The 18,797-nt window shown below is 40.9% G+C and overlaps 1 protein-coding gene and 1 non-coding gene across 9 annotated transcripts in view; both read left to right on the plus strand.

The window, feature by feature from the left end:
• LOC6506847 (cyclin-dependent kinase 14) overlaps positions 1-13,166 on the plus strand; it is an 82,973-nt gene extending 69,807 nt beyond the window's left edge. For all 8 annotated transcript variants that reach the window (XM_032454788.2, XM_032454786.2, XM_001957088.4 and 5 more), the window contains 7 exons: positions 3,452-3,669; positions 4,436-4,527; positions 7,987-8,161; positions 8,221-8,482; positions 9,884-10,096; positions 10,179-10,358; positions 11,912-13,166. In XM_032454788.2, coding sequence (XP_032310679.1) covers positions 3,452-3,669; positions 4,436-4,527; positions 7,987-8,161; positions 8,221-8,482; positions 9,884-10,096; positions 10,179-10,358; positions 11,912-11,976 — 1,205 coding nt within the window. In that variant the 3' untranslated portion in view covers positions 11,977-13,166. The remainder of the gene's footprint in view (positions 1-3,451; positions 3,670-4,435; positions 4,528-7,986; positions 8,162-8,220; positions 8,483-9,883; positions 10,097-10,178; positions 10,359-11,911) is intronic.
• Positions 3,955-4,019, plus strand: LOC116655930. The gene has a single exon (XR_004311020.1). It is a non-coding gene; the product is annotated as a U7 small nuclear RNA (small nuclear RNA).
• Positions 13,167-18,797: the final 5,631 nt, after the last annotated feature.

The raw sequence follows: 18,797 nt of genomic DNA on the forward strand, positions 1-18,797 counted from the left end.
TGCAAAAGGACAACAGCGGAAGGGGCACTGGGCACACCAGACTGAAAGCACACATGATACTGGATACACTGGGGGAAATGCTCCAGAGACTCCTCGAAACAAAAATAAATAAAGGATCATTTAAACAAACTAGATGTGTGGAATTAATTCTTTTAGGAGGAAGAGTAGAATGTATTTAAATGCCCAAAGCTCTTGAATGGAGGGCAGGCTGGCAAGACGAAGGACTCTCTCCCCTGGCACACTCACTTTGTATTTGTCCCATGTGTGCGTGGCTTTAAGTCAGCGGGAGAACGTGACATCCTTGCATAGCATTTGCATAACTATATCAACAAGAGGGACCCTGGCAAAGGACGACGCGGAGGAGCAGGATGTGCCAGACATCAGCGGCAGCCACCGCGGACAGCTCTTGCTATTTTTATCATATTTTTTTTTTATTCGCGGACGCTCTCCTTGATGCGCTTGCATAATTTTCATTGTTTTCATTTTTACAACCGAATTTCCCTCATCTTATCTTTCTTTATTTTAGTTTCTACGCTGACATTTTTTTTTTGGCGACAGCTTCCTGTACTGATTTCTGTTTGCATTTCAAGTTTTTCGCGTCACAGATTTTTCGCATTTATTCTTGTATTTTTTTTTTTATTTTATGCCCGGGGAAGTACAATAAAACTTTATATGAGGGCGTTGAAGGGGAAGCGTAATATCAGCCTTTGGGAGGTGATAAAAAAATAAAAGAAAAGAAAAGAGTTTCGAGTGGAGAGAATGGAATACTAAATAAGTTTATGGGGCGGACGAAGAACGTAACTAAGGAGGCGCAGCGGGAAGATGAAACCAAAGTGGGTCAGGGAGTGATAACGAACCAGCAGTGTGAAAGTCCTTAGCCAAAAAATTGCAACGCTTTCCGGCACTTTTCCGCCCTAATTCGCTACATCTCGAAAATCAATATTCCCTTCGAGAGCTTAGCAATAATAATAACTACTTCTGATGACCCGAAAAATAGTCATGCCAAGAATATAACAACTTTCGCATTGCCACTCTCATAACCAATTATCGTTGCCAAGAAGGCTATGTCGCCATATCGCTGGCTGATCCTTGCTGCCAGATATTTTGGCATCAGCAATTCAATTTTAAGACTTTCCAATGCACACTCACTCCTACATATCCTGCCATCTATGCCATATCCGGCCCAGCCCTGCCCTGCCCTCTTAGTCTCCAATTTTACAGGCACTTTTCCAATGTTCAGTCAATTTTGCAAATCAAATGCTCGCCGTTCGTATCGTTTGTTGTTCTTTCCTCGCTGATTTGTCAGGACGAATTGGAAGATGATGGCGAGGACGTCGGCGACGAAACCAAATGCCATTCCACTTGAACGGCTAGACAAAGGACATGAGGCTGGGAGGAGGTGGTCTTCTTCAAAAAGGAGAACGTTTTGAAATATATATACTTTTTTATTGAAGTTTTTCTTTTATTTGGCTCATTTATGGCGCATATTGCCCATTTAATCGCTGTCAGCATACAGAGGATACAACGCCAAGGATACACAGTGAAAAATAAATGAAGACATAAGGATTTTAAAGTGGGTTTTGATATATTAGAACTCTACTCTAAGGACACTTTATTTAGAGTCAAGTATAGCTTTTCAAAAGTATAATAAATTATAACTATAGACCATTTTTTTAACTGTCCTAAAGTCTGGATCATCTTTCAGCGACTGCTCGTCAGTTTTACCAAAGACCCTCCCCTCCTCCTGGAAAACTCAACCCCCCGCCAGGCCGTCTATCACTCTCCGTGGACCGCTCAAAGTTTTCTTTTCTACAATCAGCTGCTGTTGAATTTTTAATTTTTATGTTAGTAATTTTTCAGCATTCCGTAGAAGGAAATAAAGAAAACTCTTGCCGGAAGAACATCTTGCGAGCGCATATTAAATTTTTTATGGTGCGAGGCGGGAGGCGCGATATGGCGATGGCCGGGAAAAAAATAAGTGAAAATAAAGTTGAAACTGGCAGGCAGGCAGGCAGCGAATGGGAAACATGTTGCGAATTCCTAAGTGAAAAATATTTATGTGATATCTGGGCATTTATTTTAGTGTTAGTAGTGCTATGTGTATCTTATCCCCCGTATCCTTTGCAGCCTTTTTTAAAGTTTAGTTTCTTCTCTGCAATCTGCAATCTCTTTAACCCAAAGCAATTTACAAGCACAGTCACGGGAGAGCAAACTGCAACTTTATTATATAAATATTGCAAACGAAAGCAGATGCTACTGCACCTGGGCTGCACCAGACCTCCCCCTCCCACCATATCAGGGGGAAAAGTCAGTCACGGTTAGCTGGGAAACTGTAGGGAAAAGCAAACATAATTTAAAATGTAATTAGTGCTCAAATAGAAAACCCAACAAATACTGAACCCAACTGCACACTTGCAATTGGTATATGGGTATGGATGGGGGGAGGGGTGTGGTTGGTGGGCGTGGCTGGTGAGCTTGGCTGGGGCATGACCCCGCCCCACAAAAAGGCAAATAGCAGACAGCAGCCTCTCCCGCTCCCCGCTCAAGTCAATGAATAAAGAAATATCATCAGCAGGTTACTAGGTGACCCAGTCGCAGCTTCAATTTCGCACTCTGGACAGGTAACGCACCTGTTTTCCTCTACTGCCACGCCCCCTGATTCTTTTATATCTCGTTTCTGTTTGTATCCTCCCTATACGGCCGCGCCCACCTCCCAGAAAACTTTGTCCTAGACCAACTTTCGCCAGCTGCAGGCTGCGGTTGCTTTTGAAACATTTTATTATAACGAGCGTACGAAGGTAAACATGGTGCAGGATTGGTATGCCTCCAGGACTTTTCATTCATTCGGCGGGCATTTCAAGGTTGGTCCACACTCAATTTTTTTTTCGGCCAGAGATCCTTCATTATATTGATGATGTGCATAATGAGTTGGCTGGAGAGGACTTTCCGGTTCTTCGTTTGTGCACCTTTGTGCTCATTATGCGCGGCGCTCGAAGGATAATTTTGGAATGAGAAATCGTCAGTCCATCTAGTAATTATTTTCATACGCTGACAGAAACAAATACGATTTTAAACTATAAAATAGAGAATTATAAATATTTTTCATAATTTATGGGCAAGCTTAATGTGCAGAAATAATTATAATCATCCTCCCTAACTCATTTAATTTTTTAAGATTTAATTTTTTTTTTAAGAGTGAAACAACAAAGCACCTAGAGTCCTTTGAGCCGCTTATCCACTTGTCTGGCTCACTTGCCAGTTGTGGCTGGGAGCCACTAATTTGGTTTTTAAGTGGGTCTACTACCTCGGCTGCTCATTAAGCAGCCTTTGCCTTTGCCATCGCCTTTTGCCCTTTTACACTCCTCACTTTGTTTTTGGCCTCCTACTCAAGTATTCCCTTTCCGCTTTCTTCTCTACCTATTTTTTTCTTGGATGTCCGGAATACACACAGACTGGCGCAGCACGGACAGCACCGACCACCATGATCGTGTCCAGAGACAACTGTCCGTGTCCTCCGACAGCAAGCTGCTGGACGACGACATCCGGGAGGAGATGAAGTACCACTCGCACGTGGTCATGCGTCCCAAGAAGCCGCCCAGACCCAAGTCCGAGGTATTTCTCAACAAGCAGGATCCGCATCCGCGACGCAAACGATTCAGTGCATTTGGTGTAAGTACTTTATGAATTATCCTTAAATACTAGGACATGGCTGAGCTGCTTAGGAAATAATATATTTTAGTCTATAAAAACAAATACATTTTTGAAATTGATTTAAATTCCTTTAAAAACACCTAAACATTCAAAAAAAAGCCTTCTAGGATGTCCTATTTTATTTTTTCTGAAAAGTATTGCATACTTTCTTGGGCAGCTACTTTTCGCTGCACCTACAATTCGCAACTAGTTCTGGCATTCGCTTCATGGACCGCCTGTTGGCAAGCTCACTACCGCATATTGAAAATTTAAATCTCTTTGAAATTTGTCTTGGTGGGACCCTTTGCTTAGGCATTGAGAGTTCCCGATTATAAATAAATATAATAACTAGTTGCAGTCTAATGTAAATTATAATAATTATAATAATTGCTTATTGTAGTATACTTTTGGGGCTCGATTTAATTTAATTAGGAAGAGCAATGGAGCAAAGCCCATCTCAAAAGCGTGGTTTTCACACATTATGTAATTAATTATACACATTTTGCCCCGAAACGTATTTCGTATGCTTTCGCGTAATTGAAAAACAAACTGGAATATAAACTGGAGGGTATTCATTCCCGCTGATTACATCATCTGCCCTAACGCCGTAATGTAAAACCAGCCAGCAGCAGTAGCAGCAGCAGCCACTCCAAAAGAACTAACTTTGCTTAATTAATTAACAGACATGATACGCTTTTCACTCAACTCCATTTGTTTGTTCTATTTTTTTCCGGATTCCCAACAGGGCGACTCCCCATTCGGCAAGCAGGAGGCCTACGTCAAACTCGAACCGCTGGGCGAAGGGTCCTATGCGACGGTCTACAAAGGATTTAGCAAGTGAGTACCATAACCCATAACCAGTTTCAGTTCCAGTTCTAGTACCAGTAACAACGACAGCACCACACCCGTCCAGCATACTTCTATCTGGCTCTGGCTCCGACTCCGTTTGAATTTGGTTTTGTGATGGACCTGGAGACCCCGATCAAAATGGATTTCGTTTTCAAGCCCCGAGAAAAATGTGTGTCGTCATTTTGCCTTGATTTATTCGTTAGTTTGTTCCCTGCATCCGTCTTCCCAGCTATTTTTTTTTCTTTTTTTTTTTTTTGTGCTCTCCCTTTTGTCCCCGTTGGCAGGACTCATTACAGCCAAGAGCCAGAGCCAGAACCAGAGCCATGCAAATGTGGCTATCAATCACGGGACAAAGGGTTTGGGTTTGCGTTTGGAGTCAGTCTCTATGTGGGTCACACAATGTGGGAACTTTGCTGCAGGAACTACCACTGCGCTGGCTTCCTTTTTTTTTGCCGGCGGTGGAATGTCCCTTTCCAGGCTCCCTTTATGCCTTTGTCCCCAATTGTTATGTTGGCCCAAAACTCTGCAGTGTAAGGAAACTTGGTGACAAACCAAGGAGTTGTACTTTAAAATCTTTATTTAAAAAAAGGAAATAAATAAAAATACGGCCTCCTTGAGCCTTACATCTTAAAAGATTTGTAGATTAATTCTCTTAATTTTTCTAGTTTAAAATATCCATAGAAAAAGCTATATCGGTTCGGTGAAGTAAGAAAATACTCCATGACTCCAAGAGAACAACAAAAGCCTCGAACTTTTGGCAAAAAACTTGGTCCTCAACTGAGTTAACTTCCTGGTTCGTGTCCCTCCTCTACTTTTCCCCTCAAACCAGAACAAAATGCTACCTCATTTGCGCCTCGTCTGGCACTGATTTCAGTTGTTTAAGGAGCCAGAATTTGAAATTGGAGTTGGAGTTTTGCCTTGGTAATTTGACAAATGAGTCTGAGGCGACGAGGAGGCGGAGTTCGTCACCTTTTCGACAACGGGCCTCAAAGCGACCGTGTCCTGCGCCGTCGATGATGGATGCCACCCAGAACCCCCACCCTTTCGGCCTGTCAGAAGCACTTGCCCCCTCGTTTTTGTGCTGGCTTACTCACTTCATCTTTTGCCGGCAATCTTCCCTTTGTTTTTGATTTATTTGACAATCATTTGCTTTTGGTGTTGGCCCGAAACTGACGAAGAAGTTTCGGCTCCTCTAACAATGGGTATTACGTGAAAAACGCACAAAGTTGTTTGGCTTTTCCGCACGGCCCAGCCTCCTTGGTTATCCTGGTGCTCCCGTATTGTTCGCTCGTGTTCTACATCTTCTAGTTTTCCCGCCTTTCCCGGGACGCTTTTCATTTCTCATTTGCTATGCACGACAGCGCTTACATGCGAAATGAGTTCCAATTAGCCTTTGTTTATATGAAATGCAATTAATTCGCTCTAATTTATCTGCCAAATGGAAATGTGACCCTCTCTGGCCCTCCTGGCCTCGTTTCGGTTTCACTTTTCTTTCCATGGCTTTTGTCGAGAGTCCTTTTGCGACTCCTTACGCTCTGCCTTTTCAAAACGGGCGAATTTAGGTCACTTTCCTTTCACTAGCTCCCGAGGCCCAACTGCCTAATTTTTCTCCAAGATTTATGCTTTCTCACTGGTGATTCTGTGATTTGGTTGTTTATTTTTCCCTTTTTCTTTTTTGGGAGGCAGGACCTTCTCTGTTTGTCAATTGTAAAAGATTTCATGAATGATTTCACTTCTATTTGACTTTCATTTTTCCCTATCCGTAGCCTTGCCAGGACCTGGTTGTCTTTGTTTTCCTCCTCCGACTGACTATTTTCTACCTATGCAAACAGACAGACAAAAAAATACAAGATACTTCTACTGAAAAGGAAAGGAAAATGAAGCTGAGAGTCCTTGGAGCAGAAGTCAAGCTGCTGATTAGCATTTAGTAGGTCAGCTGTCGCCATTCGCCGGCGGGGAAAGGCAACCACTTCGAGGAGGAAAACTTCGATTGCAAAAAGTTTTCCCCAAAACCCTCCCAGAAACTTTGATGGCACACGCAATTTTCGGTTTATGCTTAACTAAATCGTATTATTTTAACATTAACAAGACAAAGTTTCGCCTCATCCGACAAATCCTCAAAACACTTCCAGGACTCGGTCGATCCTGAAAATAACGAGCATCTAGGAGAATTTTACAGCTCCGCTCTTATACATTTTTTATGGGAAAATCTCCTTAGCTCCGCCTAGCAGCTGTTTTTCGGTTACATGTCGCAGGATGCGGCAAGGATATAAGCTTTTTACGGCATTTTTCTCATACTTCAAGACAGTGCTTTATTAACCGAGTGTGTGTATTTTAGAATACATTTTGATATGGCATAAAAGGTTTAATTCGCCGCTACTCGATGATATTGTTCGGGAATAGGAAAACTCTCTGAATTTTTATGGTTGCGATAAAAAGTTTAGGGCATTTCGAGTACGCTCACCACGAATTTACGAGGCTCTGCAACAAATTGAAACGCTTGAGCTTCTGCTATTATGGACGCTGTTCCCCGTCATCATCATTAACCCCCTCTTGGCCAATTAGCTGGCATGGCATCTCCCTCGAAATCTACTGCACTTTGACATATTCGAGTGACATCTCCGGCCCTGGCTGTTGACTGCGCTGCTTGAGCCGTAAAAAACCTTCGTAAATTCACTCTCTGCTGGCTCTTAAAGCCAACTACTTTATGGTAACATTTGCTTCGTTTTCTTGGTTCCTTTTTTTTTTTTGCTTTCTGTTAGACGTTTGCCTTGCCAATTAGAATGCTGTATCCTTGGCAGGAGCAGTAGCACTGGCAGTGGCAGTGGCAGTGGCAGAAAGCCGCATAAATTGCCAGCGTCTGTGTGGTAGTGTCAAATAATTTAACCTAATTTGACACTTCAAATATCCTCCTCGTTGTCCTGTGGTCTCTATTCCAGTGCTGGCGTATTTTCTATAGAAAGTAAAGTCTTTCTTTTTTGTGGAATTAGAATAAATAAATGGAACAATGGAAAAGTATGTCCCTCTGAATAAAATACTCTACCAAGACTCTACATTGTGTTCTTATTTTTTTTCAAATACCCTAGCCATGTTGCCAACACTGACATTCCTCTCAGCTATTCTGTGTCCTGTGGCCTGTCCCTTATCCTAATTTAAGTGTTTGCCGTACATTTCCCTGCGTGTTGGGTCGTTATGTCTGTTTAATATACAAAGGCAGCCCAGACCCACTATTTCTTCCCCCATCTCGCCCCAAAGCCCCTCGAATTTCGGGACTTTCGGCAAGGACATTGTTGGGGGTATGGAGAACCAGGAGGTTCCACAGCCACAAATTGTGAGACTAATTCTTTGTTGCTTCGCCGGCAGCTGTGCAATTGTTGTTCTTGTCGGACATTCCCGTACACCGTGCCTTTGAGTATTTATTTTATTAATTTCTCCCCTCCCACGCAGATTAACCTACCAGCGGGTGGCGCTCAAGGAGATCCGGCTGCAGGAGGAGGAAGGGGCTCCCTTTACCGCCATTCGCGAGGCCTCGCTGCTGAAAGAACTGAAACACAGCAACATCGTCACGCTCCACGACATCGTACACACGCGCGAGACGCTGACCTTTGTCTTTGAATATGTGGTGAGTACTCGAACATGATTCAAAAAGAATATCAATTAATTGTTTTTCCTTTTTTTTAGAATACGGATCTGTCGCAATACATGGAGAAGCATCCTGGCGGCCTGGACCATCGCAATGTGCGCCTGTTCCTGTTCCAGCTGCTCCGCGGACTTTCCTACTGCCACAAGCGGCGCGTCCTTCACCGCGACGTCAAGCCGCAGAACCTGCTCATCAGCGACTGCGGCGAGCTGAAGCTGGCCGACTTCGGCCTGGCCCGGGCCAAGAGCGTCCCCAGCCACACCTACTCGCACGAGGTGGTCACGTTATGGTACCGTCCTCCAGGTGGGTTTCCAAAACTGACATTTTTTTCTTCGGTATTTCAGGAAATCAAACTATCAACACACATATTCGCTTTCAAGCTCTAACCTCCACTTGAGTGCCTTTCTGTGTAAGCCTTGGGGAAATCCCCATCCACAAAGAAAAAAGAACAGATAATCACTTTTCGTTAAGCGCAAACAATTTGCTGTTTGAAGCTTAGTCGAAGCCGAACCAATTTGAAAATCGCATTAAGTTATTTCGTTTGTTTTTGTGCACTCTCGCCGTTGCCGACACCGCCGCCATTAATTGGCAGCCATAGACGCCATGCAGGCTGAAAATTGTTCATTTCGCAGCAACGGGGCTTGAGTCGGATTAAATTAATTCCCGACTAAGCCCTCTCCTGCTCCTCCTCCTATACTGACAATGGGTAAACAATCCATTTTGCACGGCAAAGATTTTTCCATCAATTTGTCGAGCAGGACCTGAATGGAACTAAAATGTGAACTAAAATGTGAAAAAGCCGAGATAGACATAGGAATAAAGTTAATTTTTTCTAATATGCAATTCTCTGGACATAAACACTTTGTGATGGGTGGGAGCTGATACCTGTGCTGAACTGCAGTGGCCACAAGCTGACCCCTGACCCCAGACCACCTCCGACTACCAACCCCCCGACCCAGGGGCACCATCAACGTCAGCTGGGGATAGTTCGGAAGCATGTTAAACAAATTTAATCTGCACTTCTTGGCAGACGACGATGCCGGCAGGCAGGAGCGGATGCACACAAAAAAGCCAGAGGAGCGGGAGGATGGCAGGTGGGCGGATGTGGTTGCCAGGAGCACCTGTCGCCACCTGCTCTAAATGGGAATGTTTTTTCGCTGCAAGGATGTATGGAAATGTGTGTTTTTTAAGGATACCTCTTAGCTAACGTGGTACACAGAATTAGATTTCCATAAAAAACATATTAAGAACGCCAAAGTTTTCCAAAAAGTTTCAAAAACTAATAAGTTAAGGTCTAGTTCCTTAAAAATAGCACACTGAATTGTACTTTTATTTGTTTTAAGCATATCTAATGCATTTTGTGAGTGCTGGGTAAATTATTTTCCTCACATGTACTTCGAAGGAAGCCCAACAATAGAACTTTTCGCAACGCTGGGAGCCAAGAGGGGCAAAAAACTTTGTTAGCCTGCTGGTCAGAAAGCGGCAACAAAGATAAACATAAAGGTTGCCCAGGACAACCCAGGAAGTGCAGAGCTATCTCCGACTCGACAGGCTCAGACTCAGACTCTGGCTCCCTGGGTCCCTGGGTCCCAGTCTTCCGCTCTTATTTATTTAAAACTGCAATTTATTTCCCACTAACAGCAAAAAAAAGGAGAAGTGCATCATTTACTTAGCCAAGTTCGTGCTCGTTCTGTTCCGTTTCAGATGTCCTGTTGGGCAGCACCGATTACTCAACCTCGCTGGACATGTGGGGCGTGGGCTGCATCTTCGTGGAGATGGTGACCGGAATGCCGACGTTTCCGGGAATACGTGATACCTACGACCAGCTGGACAAGATATTCAAACTACTCGGCACACCCACCGAGGACACGTGGCCCGGCGTTACCCACTTTCCCGGCTACAAGCCGCACAAGCTGGGTAAGTAATTGGGCCAATTTGAATGAAAGCGTAGTGGGATGTGTTTGGAGCCCTAACTAATTTTTGGTTTTATTTTCGGCAGGTTTCTATCGACCGCGGAAACTGGGTCACAACTTCCCACGACTGTACGACATCATCGAGGGCGAGACGATAGCGAACGCCTTCCTGCAACTGAATCCGGAGCAGCGTTTGGGCGCCGATGATGCACTGCAGCATCCGTACTTTGCCCAGTTGCCAAAGAAACTCTACGAGTTGCCAGACGGTAAGTGCCTGGAATGTGCTTTCTGGAATTTGAATTGAATTAAGCCATTAAACATTTATTCGGCGGCCAAAAGTCTGCAATTCCCCAATCCCCGGCCGAACTCTGGCGCATTGTCTGTGGCCCGGGAAAGAAAACCAATTAACGAAAGCTAAAAAATAAAACAGAGGGGGAAAACAGAAAGAAGATCAGGATGAACTGAAATGTTTGCCTAAAGTTGGTAGCACTTCTACTACCTTCATTCATTGTGGGACAACTCATTTAAGTTTCGCGACAATTTGTTTGCTTTCAGAGCAGTTTCTTCGTCTGAGAGCCGGCGTACTTGTACCTTTTTATTTTTTTCTTACTCCGAGGAGGTATAGTTAACAGTAATTGCATTTGCCAGTTTTAATTTGTATTTCAAGTGGCGGCAGAAGTTGGCAACAAGTTGGGCACAAAATAAATACATAGCCTCCTTGAAAGGACAAACTTGTCGGACAAATACAGAAGCAGAACCAGTAGCAGCTATGGAGTGGTGGAAAATCAAGTTGGACTACTAATTAGATTGCGATAAGTGAACAGCCGAATGTAAATTGTAGTTTCTGTTTTCAGAAACACAAATTGGGTATTCCGCAAGCCACACTTATCTGCTATCTATAACCAATTAGCTTAGGAGCCAATCCATTTCCGAGTAAATAAAATCCACAAACCATTTCCGTTTGGTCCAAAGGACCGGCATTCATTTAGCCGAGTCCGTTCGTTCCGGTGTAAGAAATTTAAAGGATCGGAGTTTAGACCCCGAGACCCCAGGGCCCACATTGAGTTGTGGACTATGCAATTTGGCAAATGCAATGCCGGTTTTGGGGGGCTGGCTAAACCACTCGAGAGTGCAGTGCTGGATAAACCAAAAAATAAATGAATGAAGTGCGAATTCCGCTGGTGGAAGTTGCACTTAATCGAGGGCAGCTTAAAGGGTGCTTAAAATGCGATTAACGCGTGATTTGTTTACACAAACTAAATCCCAGCCATAGAACTGGTTTCTATAGTCCGTTCAGAGAGAAGGGTGCCACAGAGCTGTATGCTAATTTCTGGCTAAATCACAGTTGAGTAAAAGCTCATTACGAAAGGGTGTGGGCTATTTTCCCAGCTATTTTTTGGTATTTACCCATGAAGCATTACGTATACGCAGCGTGGACAGATAGAATCAATTAAAACGCAACTAATGCGCTTCATTTATCATGGCCGGGAAAAGGTCATCACACCCATGCGAGGTTTCTGCGGTTTACATACACAAGCTCGCCCAGTGGGTGGGTATTATGTGGGTGGTTACGGGTGGTTTTGGGTGGTTATGGGTGGTTTTGGGTTCTGGGAAACAGAACCCAGTGTGTGGCTGGAAAATGTAATTTCGCAAAAGGCAATTTTAATTGTCGACTGCTTGTCGAAGGCTATAAATTAAATTATGTCATGGTCAGAGAGCCCTGCCCGTCCCGAATGTTGTCATAATTTTTAACTTTTTAATTACAAATATTATTATTTTTAATAATTGCCTTTCTTTCTATCTCTCTCCATTTAAACAGAAACCTCAATATTTACCGTGGAAGGCGTGCAGCTGTATACGGAGCCAAATCGACAGAATAAATGAAAATTAAAGCAAGTCCTCTCCGTGGATGGCGTACGTTTCTACTGTTAGGATATCCCAGTCCTCAACCACACACACACCCCCCGACATCGCCGCCTCCTGGACAATCGATCAATCGAAGCCTATCAATCACATCATCCAGATAACCAGCAATCCAGCAATCTTTTAATCGGCAGCCATATATTATTGAGAAGAAGCAAGAAGACTTCAGCTTCAACTTCAGCAAAGTAGTTGGGGCAGCACGAAGAAGTTTTGTACTATAATTCTATGATACTTTTCCTAGTAGTTACTAGTTCGATTTGGAGCGAGCTGAATGAGTGACAGACAGCGGCATTTTGTTTCAAATAGTCAACTGTCTTAAAGTTTAGTTTAGATTTCTCGCATTCACGCCATTCAACCATTGTGTCCTCCTCCCATCCGTGCAGTTCGCACCGAAAAGGATACTCAGTTTAGTCAAAAGCGCATGTTTTCTGTAATTCATTTTTTAAGGCAAGCAAAACACACAAAAACAAAAAGAAAACAAAAACATAAATATTTACATTTTAGCTATATGTAGCTTTTAGTGAATGGAAGTGCTTCTGTGGATTGCGCAATATATATTCGTATGCAATGAGAGTGAGAGCGATATAGTGAGAAGTTGTATCATCATCATGTTTGCGTTATATAATACGCCCGTGTGTATTTCGTTTCCATTATTTTCCTTTAGCTTTAGTTTTACCATCGAGGAGATTTATTTTTACCGCCTATGTTGTGCTGTGTATTTACATTTTAACTGCAAATCAAATCAAAAAGAATCATTAGTGAGTATTTGAATAATGGAGTGCAATTATATCACCTATTCGACTTGATTGACAAAAAAAATAACAAAAAACCAATCGATTTAATAAACAGGCAGGCACTCAAAAAAAGCAAACATTTGCTTTCAAGCCATTAATTTAACAAATTTGGTAGCACAGCCAACGTTTAAAGAAGCAAAATTATTTAGCTTTAATTTCCGCTCACGGCTCTTTAGTCTTTGATATCTGAATGTATCATTTTGTCAATGCTTCCCTTGTCATTATCAAATAAAAATTCGCTGCGCTGTTAAGTGATAATTTTATAACTATTACATGAATTTATGTAAAAAGCGAGTAAAATAACCTAAAAAGAATGATATGTAAAGCAAATAAATTTAAATCATTTATACCATTTAAGTTTCCTCATTTCGTTTTCTTTAGTTCGTAATTGTTTAAGTTCTTTTCACAGAGGCTGGATAATGTGGATTTCCTATAGAAACATTTTAGTCAAAAATCGAGTGATCAGGAGTGGTGGCCGAGGTCGGATCGGATATCATTAATCATAAACTCTACCTAAACATTTTCGATGCAAACTTAAGCGAATAGATAAACAATTTAACTAGCAAAGAGCGCAAATAGTAGAATCAAATTTTTAGCAATCAACCAAGAGTAAAATTCGAGATAAAATAGCCGTCAACTAAACACTAAAGTAACCTAATCACGTATTTTACACATAGAGTTCGTAGCGAGAGAATCCAAAAAATCCAATCCATTTCCATACTCTAAGAAACGTAACGTTAAAGACGAGAGGGCGCCCGGATCCATATCCGGGTCTACGAATTATTCAATTGAAGTTCAAACGAGAGCTAACAAATGTGCAAATTGAAATCAAAGACACTTCACATGGTTTTGAAAAAAGTAAAAATGAATCAAAAACGATTTGAGAATTATAGAAAACTAAAGCCGTAGAAAAAAATATTTTATGAATATCAAATAAAAAATCTATTTGACCGATGGAGCCACGTTGAGCTCTTTACTAAGATGCCCTAGTGTTTTGGGGACTACAAAAATATCAAGACCCCAAGGTAACTGAAAAAAATAAAATTGATTTGGGCCCAATACGCGAACATTTTTGGCACTCAGTGTGCCCCAATTAACGCTCGCGTTTTAGTAGCGTTCCAAAATAAAAACTGGATTGATTATATTTTGTAGGAAAAGTAAAAGTAAAATTTAAACTAAAACTAAAACAAAAACAAAAAGAAAATATTTCAAATGAATAAACTTTTTCTGTGATTTATGAAAAAAGTATGCAAACACACACAAAAATACAACAGCAGCAGCAAAATATAAACAAAACACGAAAAAATAAAAACAAGCGAAAAGCTATTAGAAACTAAATGAATATTAGGCACTTTAGAATGCAACAAAGTAGATGCTGGGCCAGCAAAATTGTTTAGAATTATTTGCTAGCTGAAAAAGTAAACTATATTAGATCGAAACAAAATTTTGCACACATCAAAAATTGAAGAAACCAAATGCGAAAATCGAAAGAACCGCGCAAACAATGCATTCCGTTCTGTGAATTTTATAATTTTGGGTTTTCAGCAAATTTCCCCCCATTAGTTGTAGGCAAAAACAAAAGATTTAAAGATATGAAAACAAAGCTAACATTGTAACGAAGCATGGCAACGCACTTTTGCACTTTTCCCATCCCGAAGGTTACGTCCATAGTTTTTAAGCCAATGAGCCAATGGAACAAATCGAATCGAACGAAATTAAGCGAAAGGTTGAACTGGTTTTCGTTTTCATTATAAATGCAAATGCAATTTTATCAGACGACAAAGAATACTTTTTCGAGGCATTTTTCTGTTCGCCATTTGGAACACTCTAATTGATTATTTTGCACAAACATTCGAGAAGAGCAACCAAACAAAAAAATAAATAAATATACAATTAATGAAAAGAAAATCATAAAATAAAAGAGAGAAACTAAGCTAATCCTTAACGTAATCGAAATAATGAATAAACTAAGAATGTTTTTAGCAGAACGTGTCTCTAGTTGTATTCTATATAGTTGCTAAGCGGCAGGGTTATCCCTTCCCGAAAAAAAAATCAATTTATAGAAGGATATCGGAACCCTGAACGGAACGAAAGGTAAAAAAATCGTAGCTGGTCGGGGAGAGGAGAGTTTAACGGATGGATATGAATAAGAAACTTAAATATTTTTAATGCATTGAATTTGTCGTAAATATTTAATGTACCTTTGTTAAAAACAAAATAAATCTATTAACACAAATTACGAAACTCTCTATGCAGTTAGGCAATAGAGTAGATGGAGCATGCAACTTTATGTTTACCTCGTAAGCATTTTTGTATAGTTAAACGAAGTCAGAAATTAGAATCCCGAACGAAAGGAGAATTTTGTAAATATTTGTAGTTGATTTCTAAGTAGCGAAAGAAATGAGAACAGAACCCCAATATTCAAAGGATAAAAGACAAACCAAATAAAAAAGAAAAAATATTGAATGTTTATGATTTAACAAAAATCGATGGCAACTAAATACAATTTGAATAAGTTCAACCTGTACAATAATTTAATATTAAATAAAAATGGCATAAGCCAATGAAAAGTATTCAAGTGTTTTCCACCATCATTGAACAGGTTTTCCACAAGACAGCAATAATGGACCATGATTCCCCCCCAGTTGTGAATTAGGGAACTTGTTCCCGTCGATCTGCATCAAAGGATCTTCAAGATTCTTAAAATTTAAATTTGGCCACATTTTGGACGATAATCATGATGGTACACCTTGGCGATCAAGTCTTTTCTTGCACTTTTTGGCGAATATCTTAACTATTTCGCCCCAGATGCAAAACGGAGTACCAGATACGAATGGTTAAGATATTCGGAAAAAAATGCGATAAAAGTTTGAAGTTTGAGAATTTTAAGGATCCTTTGATGCATATCTACGGGGATGTATTCCCTGATTCGTAAATGGTGTGACGTTTTTGAATCAATTGCGAAATGGTTAAGATATTCGGCAAAAACTGCGAGGAAAGTGCTGATCGCACTTTTCCAAGGGTTTTCCAAGGGGAACCATCATGATTTTGGCCAAAAATGGGGCCAAAATTGAATTTTGGGAATTTTAAGGATCCTTTGATGCAGATCTACGGGTATGAGTTCCCTGATTCATAAATGGTACGCCGTTTTTGATTCGGATGCGAAATGGCTAAGATATTCGGCAAAAACTGCGAGGAATCGCACTTTTCCAAGGGTTTTCCAAGGGGTACCATCATGATTTTGGCCAAAAATGGGGCCAAAATTGAATTTTGAGAATTTTAAGGATCCTTTGATGCAGATCTACGGGTATGAGTTCCCTGATTCATAAATGGTACGTCGTTTTTGATTCGGATGCGAAATGGTTAAGATATTCGGCAAAAACTGCGAGGAAAGTGCTGATCGCACTTTTCCAAGGGTTTTCCAAGGGGTACCATCATGATTTTGGCCAAAAATGGGGCCAAAATTGAATTTTGAGAATTTTAGGGATCCCTTGATGCAGATCTACGGGTATGAGTTCCCTGATTCATAAATGGTAGGCCGTTTTTGAATCGGATGCGAAATGGTTAAGATATTCGGCAAAAACTGCGAGGAAAGTGCTGATCGCACTTTTCCAAGGATTTTCCAAGGGGTACCATCATGATTTTGGCCAAAAATGGGGCCAAATTGAATTTTGCGAATTTTATGGATTCTTTGATGCAGATCTACGGGGATGAGTTCCCTGATTCATAAATGGTACGCCGTTTTTGATTCGGATGCGAAATGGCTAATATATTCGGCAAAAACTGCGAGGAATCGCACTTTTCCAAGGGTTTTCCAAGGGGTACCATCATGATTTTGGCCAAAAATGGGGCCAAAATTGAATTTTGCGAATTTTAAAGATCCTTTGATGCAGATCTACGGGGATGAGTTCCCTGATTCATAAATGGTACGCCGTTTTTGATTCGGATGCGAAATGGTGAAGATATTCGGCAAAAACTGCGAGGAAAGTGCTGATCGCACTTTTCCAAGGGTTTTCCAAGGGGTACCATCATGATTTTGGCCAAAAATGGGGCCAAAATTGAATTTTGAGAATTTTAAGGATCCCTTGATGCAGATCTACGGGTATGAGTTCCCTGATTCATAAATGGTATGCCGTTTTTGAATCGGATGCGAAATGGTTAAGATAATCGGCAAAAACTGCGAGGAAAGTGCTGATCGCACTTTTCCAAGGGTTTTCCAAGGGGTACCATCATGATTTTGGCCAAAAATGGGGCCAAAATTGAATTTTGAGAATTTTAAGGATCCCTTGATGCAGATCTACGGGTATGAGTTCCCTGATTCATAAATGGTACGCCTTTTTTGAATTGGATGCGAAATGGTTAAGATATTCGGCAAAAACTGCGAGGAAAGTGCTGATCTCACTTTTCCAAGGGTTTTCCAAGGGGTACCATCATGATTTTGGCCAAAAATAGGGCCAAAATTGAATTGAATTTTAAGGATCCTTTGATGCAGATCTACGGGTATGAGTTCCCTGATTCATAAATGGTACGCCGTTTTTGATTCGGATGCGAAATGGTTAAGATATTCGGCAAAAACTGCGAGGAATGTGCTGATCGCACTTTTCCAAGGGTTTTCCAAGGGGTACCATCATGATTTTGGCCAAAAATGGGGCCAAAATTGAATTTTGAGAATTTTAGGGATCCCTTGATGCAGATCTACGGGTATGAGTTCCCTGATTCATAAATGGTACGCCTTTTTTGAATCGGATGCGAAATGGTTAAGATATTCGGCAAAAACTGCGAGGAAAGTGCTGATCGCACTTTTCCAAGGATTTTCCAAGGGGTACCATCATGATTTTGGCCAAAAATGGGGCCAAAATTGAATTTTGAGAATTTTAAGGATCCTTTGATGCAGATCTACGGGGATGAGTTCCCTGATTCATAAATGGTACGCCGTTTTTGAATCGGATGCGAAATGGTTAAGATATTCGGCAAAAACTGCGAGGAAAGTGCTGATCGCACTTTTCCAAGGGTTTTCCAAGGGGTACCATCACGATTTTGGCCAAAAATGGGGCCAAAATTGAATTTTGAGAATTTTAAGGATCCTTTGATGCAGATCTGCGGGGAGTAGTTCCCTGAATCATAAATGGTACGCCGTTTTTGCATCGGGTGCGAAATAGTCAAGATATTCGCCAAAAAGTGCAAGAAAAGCCTTGATCGCACTTTTCAAGGTGTACCATCATGATTATCGCCAAATTAAATCCTGCAAAAATAAGTTGGAATAAATAAAATAAATAAAAATAAAAAAAAAAATAAAAATAAATAAAAAATAAAAATAAGTTTGCTGTTTTTTTTTGTAAGAGATAACATCACAGGCCTAAAATTGAACTAAGTGTTTTTGTTTGAGTTTTGGAATCTTTTTATGCAATTCGAAGCGGGTTAGAGTCCTGATTTATAAATCTCCACCGATTCCATTTACTGATCGGTAGAGAAATAGTTGAGATATATGTGCATTAAAACGTCATTAAAAAGTTTCGATATTGTGTATGGCTCGGCTATTACTTTGCAAATCATGAAATGTTGCGCTTTTCCGATCTAGAACTTCGAGTTCCTTTATTTTCAATGAAAACTTGGCAACAACAATTTTTGCACTTTTTTCGATATTTTTAAAAGAGTTTATATTTTTTGTGTGCCAATTTGTTTTGCTTGAAGTCGCCCCCCTTTGAATTAGGTTTCCTTTCAATTTTATGAATCGTTGAATTGTTGGCACGCTCTGAAATTAACACGTTCGCGATTTGAAGCAATTGAAATAAATTAAGGGGATGAGAAGTCTATTGAAATGGGTAGCGATTCCAAGCATAGCGTCAAGCGAACCAAAATGTAGTAATTATGTAAATGACACAACTCTTTTTATTTTTTTTGGAGCAACAACAATCCGAAGCATGATGTTAAGAAACATTTTTCCCAATCAACAAAGTTGGGGTTGCGTCATCGGCAAAGGCAATTCAT

Source organism: Drosophila ananassae, chromosome 2R, assembly GCF_017639315.1.
Source record: "Drosophila ananassae strain 14024-0371.13 chromosome 2R, ASM1763931v2, whole genome shotgun sequence".
Lineage (NCBI taxonomy): Eukaryota > Metazoa > Arthropoda > Insecta > Diptera > Drosophilidae > Drosophila > Drosophila ananassae.